General features: G+C 36.3%; 1 protein-coding gene across 1 annotated transcript in view; it reads left to right on the top strand.

Moving 5' to 3' along the window:
* Positions 1–8,504, top strand: part of DNAH12 (dynein axonemal heavy chain 12) — a 197,258-nt gene that overhangs the window by 32,147 nt on the left and 156,607 nt on the right. The window contains exons 11-12 of the mRNA XM_012555870.2: positions 569–747; positions 5,477–5,612. Of these exons, the coding sequence (XP_012411324.1) occupies positions 569–747; positions 5,477–5,612 (315 nt within the window). The remainder of the gene's footprint in view (positions 1–568; positions 748–5,476; positions 5,613–8,504) is intronic.

Below are 8,504 nucleotides of genomic sequence, written 5' to 3'. Positions count from 1 at the left end.
TACTTTTTGAAATTACCCGGTGTCTGAGTATTTAAGAAGGTGATATAAATTCCAATGTCTTGAATCTTTGGTAATGGAAGAACACATCGTTTCTCTCCTTCTGGATTACTTTGACCAAAACCAAAAAGTCCCTTACATTTCTTTTCCTGAAGATTGAATTAGAATCCTTTGTGAGGCATCAGTAATGACACAAGCAAATATTTGTCAGATATACAAATTGTCACATGACGGAGATTTGTTCCTAAACAGAGATAAATGAGTTGACTTCAGTGATAGTTTTTTGTAACTCATGGGGGAAATTTCACTTTTTGAAATCTCCAGAACTTGATGCTATAATGGTATCATGTTGGATATTTACTGGTAAATTGGAAAGTTCCTTAGTGAAAGGATAAGGTGGAAAAAAGATTTAAGTAACAAAGGGAAATCTTTTAGTCACTTAACAAAAAGAAACGTTTTCCCATATATATTATAGATTAAGAATTTCACCACGATAAATTACTATGACTGATGAATTAGAAAATTCTAAGTATATTTTTAATTTTAAATGTGTTTTATTTGTTTTTTTAAGCTTATAGGAAAATTTTTAAATCTTGCCTCAGAAATGATGCTTTTGCCGCAGTGGGTTCATTTCCCTATGGTGCGTTTGGATTGTGATGATTTAAAGACAGGCCTGATAAATAAAACAAAAGCCTTTGCAAGCATATTGTTAAATGATATAGCTTCAAAACACAGGAAAGAAAATGAATGGTAAGTAGAATTAACTGCCAAACTCAGAATTATAGGGCTAAAATAAATATGTTGCTAATAATAACTCGTTTAAGAAAACAAAATTAAAATGTAAGTACGTAAAACTTTTCTTCCATATCTGCTTCCTAAGCAGGTTCTTTTGTAGTCCCTTTGAAATGGAATTTTTTTGTTGTTGTTTGTTTTGATACTGTTTGAGACTAGTTTTAAGGAAAGCCAAGATTTAAAAAGAAAGAATTGAAGTAAACCAGTGTTTGGATACAGGTTGCATGATAATGGAAAGACCATAGGTTTTCTGTGATATTGGGAAGATCTAGGATCATTCCTGACCCCACTATTTACTTGTTATGTGACATATTTTATTTTTTTCACCTGTAAAACGGAGACGGTAATATCTGCTTTGTAAGGTGGCTATAAAATTGGATTCGTAAACTGATGGCCGCCAGTTGAATGTGTCATAAATGTTTTTACTTGTCTCACACTGTGTTATGTTTTGATTTGTTTAAACAAATTTTGAGTTTGTTATCAACATTTCAAAACCAGGAGATTTCACACATGTATACACACACACACAAATCCATGTTTCTTAGTATTTTTGAAAAAATAGGAAGACCATGGACTGCCAAAAGAACAAACAAATCTGTCTTGGAAAGAGTACAGCCAGAATGCTCCGCAGAAGCAAGGATGGCGAGACTTCATCTCACATACTTTGGACATGTTATGAGGAGGGATCAGCCCTTGGAGAAGGACATCATTCTTGGTTAAGCAGAGGATCAGCAAAAAAGAGGAAGACTCTCAATGGGATGGATTGACACAGTGGCTGCAACATGGGCTCAGGTATAACAAGGATTGTGAGGATGGCACAGGACCGGGCAGTGTTTTGTTCTGTTGTCACGATGAGTCGGAACCAACTCGACGGCACCTGATAACAAGAGCAACATGCCATGTTGGGCTTGTAATAATAAATGGCGCTTAGTAGCACTTTCCCCTTTAGACAGAAAATGTGTCCTCTGGTTTCCTCATCCAGTGCTCAGCCAGCTCATCATCCAACTCATTCAACTCTTTTATTACCTGTCTGGCCTTCTAAAGGAATCTAAATTTGTAACTTCTGTAGGAATTAAAAGCAATATATGTATGGCACCTAGCACAGTACCTGGAACATGATAATAAATGTAGCTATTATGTTTATTTTCCCAGAAGCAATGTGAAAAAATCATGTGGTCTGAAATCAGAAAGACCTGAATTTGAATCCTGGCTCTGCCATTAAGTAGTTACATGACTTTGGGCAAGTTACTTAATTTCTCTGAGCCCTACTTTCCTGCTATGCCAGTTGCGAAAAATTATAGCTGTCTTTCAGGACTAATGTCAGGATCACAAATAGCATTTGTAAAGCATCTAGCACCATGCCTGGTATAGAATAGGCACCCAGTAAAGGGAGCTATAATTTCAATAAATATTTTTTTAATGACTAAACAAATAAGCAACATCATGATAAAGGGGGAGATACTGAAGTTGTCGAGGATTTCATTTTACTTGGATCCACAATCAACACCCATGGAAGCAGCAGTCAGGAAATCAGAAGACACATTGCATTGGGCAAATCTGCTGCAAAAGACCTCTTTAAAGTGTCTAAAAGCAAAAATGTCACCTTGAAGACTAAGGTGCCCCTGACCCAAGCCATGGTGTTTTCAATTGCCCCACGTGCATGCAAAAGCTGGATGATTAATAAGGAAGAGTGAAGAAGAACTGATGCCTTTGAATTGGGGTGTTGGCGAAGAATACAGAATATACCATGGACTGCCAAAAGAACGAACAAATCTGTCTTGGAAGAAGTACAACCAGAATGCTCCTTAGAAGCAAGGATGGTGAGACTGTGTCTCACATACTTTGGACATGTTATCAGGAGGGATCAGTCCCTGCAGAAGGACATCATGCCTGGTAACATAGAGGGTCAGCGAAAAAGAAGAGGAGCCTCAACAAGGTGCATTGACACAGTGGCTGCCACAATGGGCTCAAGCATAACAAGGATTGTGAGAATGGTGTAGGACCAGGCAGTGTTTCGTTCTGTCGTACATAGGATAGCTATGAGTCAGAACCGACTCGATGGCCCCTAACAACACAACAAATATATGACTGTCAGAAGGTGTTTATCAGGCATACTTTGTACAAAAGTATGATATCAAAGATAGTAAAATATTAGATACTATCTGTCTTAGTTAGCTAGTGCTGCTGTAACAGAAATACCACAAGTGGGTGGCTTTAACAAACAGAAATTTATTTGCTCAAGTTTAGGAGGCTAGAAGTCTGAATTCAGAGTGCCGGCTATAGGGGAAGGCTTTCTCTCTCTGTCGGCTCTGGAAGAAGGTCCTTGTCTCTTTGAGCTTCTGTTCCTGGGCGAACTTCTTGTGGCTTGGCATCTCTTATCCCCCATCTCTGCTTCTCTTGCTTGCTTGTTTAATCTCTTTTATATCTCAAAAGAGATTGATTAAAGATACACCCTAATCTTGCCTCATTGACATAATAAACATAATCCTTGTTGATATAATCAATGCTGCCTTATTAACATAACAAACACAACCCATTCGAGAATGGGATTATAACCAGACAGAGGTTAGGATTTACAACACGTATCTTGGAGGGCACAATTCAATTCATAACACTGTCCTTTTTTTGAGAGTCTAACAGTCTTTTGAGTAAGAGCAATGGTAATGTCATAGGTAATCCAAAAGTAATTTATGTTTAACATGACTTTTTTTTTATATTTATTTTTGGATTATCTGTGGTTTTTCTGGAAAACTCTATTACTTCCAACAAAATATTTTACTGTAAACCCATGATATCAAAGTAGCTGAAAAGTTGTCCAGTTTCCTTCACCTTGTTCACTCTTTAATTTTTTCATGTTTACATTCCATATTTGAGATGGTTACATCAAAAGGAGGAAATGTGTCGCACTAGGTTAAATACAAGCGGCCCTGGTGGTGCAGTGGTTAAAGCAATTGACTGCTAACCGAAAGATCTGCAGGAGAAAGATGTGATAATCTGCTTCTGTAGAGATTTATGGCCTTGGAAATCCTATGGGGCAGTTCTACTCTGTCCCACAGAGCTTCTGTGAGTTGGAATCAACTTGATGACAGTGGGTTTTTGGTAACTTAAGTACAAAGTCATTAAAGAGCAATTTGCTTACTTTACAGTTTGGTTTAGCATCTGCCTGGGCCACCTTGTTCTCAGTCATTTTGTTTCCTTTTTTTCTTTTGCTATGTTGTATTTCTCCCCAGGGGACTCAGAATCTACTCTAGCAAGGAGAAAGAGCCCCTAAGAGGATCACCTGTCTTTTTGCATTGTCTACATGATGCATCCCTCCTATATTTTGATAATGAAGAATTGACCACAAAGCCCTACGGGATCTGACTTCTGCTTGCCCCGCCAGCGTCTTCTGTGCCCTCTCCCTTGACTTCATCCGGCCTTCCTGCCATTCCTAGAATATGCTGCGCTTATTGCTACATCAGGGCGTTTACCCTTGCTGTGTTTTTCTTCCTGGGGTGCTCTTTTCCTGATATTTGCATGACTCATTTTTTTCTTTTCTCACTTTAAATATCACCTCCCTAGAGAGACCTTCCCTGGTCACTTTATATAAGATAGCGACCCTTTCTCTGCACTCCATCATTCTTTATTCCTTTACCTTGCTTCATTTTTATTCATAGCACATTTTCTACCTAATATAGTGTTGTCTATTTGTGTGCTTTCGTCTCTCTCCCCAACTTGAATGTGAACTTTATGAGGGCGGGAACTTGGTCTTGCTTGCTGCTGTGTCTCCAGTGCTTAGAACTTTACCTAGCACATTGTAGGTACTCAGTTATTTATGAAATGAATGAATGACTACGTATAATTACTGACATGATATAAATGAAATACCTGCATGGTCTAAAATTTATTTTTTAAATGACTTACCTCTTTTATACTTTGATTTCGTGTAAGATTTTCCGATATTTTTGGTATTAGCATGGCATTACAGATATTGCAAGGCACAGGAAAAAATTCTATGAAATGTACCTTTAGTTGAATAATGGCGGCAGGGTATGAGTCTAGGTTTATACTTACATGCATAGAATATTCTAAGAGAATGATAGATTTACAAACATGTATATATATAAGGGTTTGATCTTTTCACTTACTGTACTGTCATTTTTTACAAGAGGCACTAATAATAATCATTGAACTAATGGTTATATTAATGATTATAGTTTCCAGTAAATGAGAATGTACTTTGTGCTAGGCCCTTTGCATTCATTATTACATGACAACAATCCAGCAATATGAATGTTAATAGCTTCATTTTACAGATGAGGAAACTGAACTTCAGAGACTTGTCTAAGCGATTAGCAGCAGCTGGGGCAGGATTTAGATTTAGTGCTGCCTGATCCAGAGTATGCTCTATATTCCACTGCTTATCTGGCTATTCAGGAGGATCAAAGGGTTCACTAGGAAACAAATTTTAAATAAGCTATAATTCCACAATAAAATATTACATTAATTTTACAGATTTTACAGATGTGTGATATTTACTGTTACATCAGGTAAGTTAAGCTTAACAAATTTAAAATATTTTAATGGATTAACCAATTATTTTTAGCATATCATAATTCTTATTTTATAATAAACATAATGATACACATTTGTTAAGTATGATATAACATTATTACCATAGTTATAGTAAAGCAGAGTATTATTTCAGTATTTGCAGTGAATTTGAAGCAATTAGAGAACATGCATTAAAAGTCCCTGAGACAACAGAAGAGATGATGGAACTGATAACTTTTGTAGAAAAAGCCCGAACTTTTGGAATTCAAGAGTTGATTTCAAGGATCAAGGTAAGAATCTTTCAATATGTATATATAATATATATATACATGTATAGATACACACACATTTATAAAATAAACATGCCTTTTCATTGTGAAATTTGACATACATATTGAAAATGTGTAAAACATATAGTTAAAAAATTATGAAGGTTGAAAAAGGGTATTTTCAGCACCCTAAAACCCCTCTGCGTATGCCCTTCTGATCACAACTCCTTCCCTCCCTTCCTCCCCTAGAGGTTCCCACTTGATTTTTACAGTATTCGTATCTTTGTTTCTCTTCTGTTTCACCAACTATGTGTGCATCATTAAACAACATAGGTTTTTTAAAAAAATTATTTTGTAGTTTCTACATTTAATGGTATGCTTATGCCTTCCCCAACACAAGATTATGTACATATTCACGTATATTTTACTCTAATTTCTTTGTTTAAAAAAGCTTTTAAAAATGTGAAACGTAGCACACATACTGAAAATTGCGTAAAACGTTGTACAATTAAAATGTTATGAAGTGAACAGCCAGTAATTACCAGCCAGGAAGGACATACAACCTTGCCAGCATACTAGAAGCCCATCACAATCCCCTACTGTTTTCTCAACGTGAGCCCCTTTCTGTCTTTCATAGTAATAACTTCCTTGCTCTTCTTTATAGTTTTATCATGCACATTTCTAATCAGTATTGTTTAGTTTCGTCTGATTTTGATCTTCACATAAGCGGAATCATACTGTTTATATTCTTTTGTGTCTTGTTAACATTGTTAGTAATATGCCATAGCTATAGCTTATTTTCATTGCTGTCTAGTATTCCATTGTATAACTCTACAGTAATTTATTTTTTTACTTTACTGTTGATGGATGTTTGGGTTGTTTCTACTTTTGCATTAATAGCAATGCTGCTGGGAACATTTCTGTCCATGTGTCCCGGTACATATATTCATGCATTCCTCCCCAGTGTTACGTTGTTGTTAGGTGCCATCGAGTCAGTTCCAACTCATAGCGACCCTACGTACAGCAGACCTAAACACTGCCTGGTCCTGCGCCATCCCCACAGTCATTGCTATATTTCAGCCTGTTGTTGCAGCCACTGTATCAGTCCATCTCGTCGAGGGCCTTCCTCTTTTTCACTGACCCTTTACCTTACCAAGCATGATGTCCTTCTCTGGGGACTAGTCCCTCCTGATAACATGATAACAAGATATGCTTATCTTCACTTTTACTAGCTAAAGTAAAACTCTTTCCAGAGTAGTTCCAATTTTACACGCATACAGCAGTGTACAAGAATTCCTATTATTTTACATCCTTACCCAATTTGATATATTCAAGTATTTTGAATTTTACTAGTCTGTTGGGTAGTAACTCGCTGTGTTTTTAATCTGCATTTTCCTGAATACGAACGAGTTTAAGCCATTTGGAGTTCCTCTTTTGTGAAATGCCAGCATGTGTCTTTTGTCCATTTTTATTTTGGGTTGTGTGTCTTTTCCTTACTGATTTGTAGTAGTTGTTAATATGTTATTGATAAATACCCTTTGTTTTACTCTGTAATTTGTTAAACCTTTTTAATAGTGGTTTTGATGAGCAGTTCTTAATTTTAATGCAGTCAAACGTATCAATCTTTTGTAGCTAGTACTTTTTGTATCTTGTTTAAGAAATCTTTTCCTACCCCAAGGACATCAAGACTTTTTTTAATATCCTCTACTAGAAGCTATTTAGTTTTGCCTTTACGTTTAGGTTTTCAATCCTCCTCACATTTTATTTTTGTGAATGATGTGAGGTAAGGCTCCAATTTTATTATTTTTCTGCATAGGTATGCAATGATGCATTTATTGAACAGACCTTTCCTTTTCCACTGCCTGTGAGAGCCGGAACTTGATGGGACTGCCTTGATTTTCTGGGTCTCAAGTTTTCCACCTTTGACAGCGGGCAGTCTTAGCACTTTTCTGTCTCTGTTAGTGGAAAATATTTGCGTTTTCCTTCTCCGAGGTTTCTGCCTTACACAGGTTCTGACTTTCTTAGGTTTTACTGTATATACCTGGGAAAGCAAGCCCTCCTACCTTCCTCATCTGGCTTCTTGCTTAGTGTTGACCTTTAGCATTTGCATATAAATTTTAGAATCAGCTTATCACATTCCACAAATTACCCGTTGGGTTTTTGATTGAGAGTTCATTGAACTGATAATAAATTTAGAGAAAATCAATTTTTTTACCAAAATGTTAGCATCAGTTTTTCACATTTCACAAGAATCTGTTGGGATTTTGATTGGGAATGTGTTGAGTAGATGATGAGAAGAATTGGCACATTTATGTTATGGAGTCCTCCAATTTGTGGTATGTCTTTATTTACTCTTGAACATCTCTCAGTGTTTTATAATTTTCTCTGTAGATGTTGTGCAGGTCTTTTGTTAGATACACTCTCAGGTACTTAGTATCTTTTGATGCTGTATTTTTTTTAAATGGTGCCTCTGAAATGTTTCATCTTCTGTTTGTTGCTTGATACAAAAATACAATTCATTTAAAAAGCAGTTAACAGACTTTATGTTTAGAGCAGTTTTACGTTTTTGAAAAATTGAGCCGATACTACAGAGAGTTCCCAGATACTGCCCTGCACACAGTTTCCCCATTATTAACGTCTTACACGAGTATGGTACATTTGTCATAGTTAATAAACTAATATTGATACATCATTATTAACATCCATAGTTTATTCAGATTTCCTTAGTTTTTACCCAATGTCCTTTTTCTGCTTCAGGATCCCATCCAAGAAACCACAGTACAATTAATTGCCGTGTCTCCTTGGGCTTCTCTTAGCTGTAATGGTTTCTCAGACTTCCACTGTTTTGATGACCTTGACAGTTTTAAGGTGTACTGGTCAGGTATCAGATGCTATACCCTCTGTTGGGATTTG

The sequence above is a fragment of the Trichechus manatus genome, unplaced genomic scaffold (assembly GCF_000243295.1).
Source record: "Trichechus manatus latirostris isolate Lorelei unplaced genomic scaffold, TriManLat1.0 scaffold00001, whole genome shotgun sequence".
Taxonomy (NCBI): Eukaryota; Metazoa; Chordata; class Mammalia; order Sirenia; family Trichechidae; genus Trichechus; species Trichechus manatus.
Note: the sequence above shows the minus strand (reverse complement) of the source record. Positions and strands in the feature narration are given on the sequence as shown.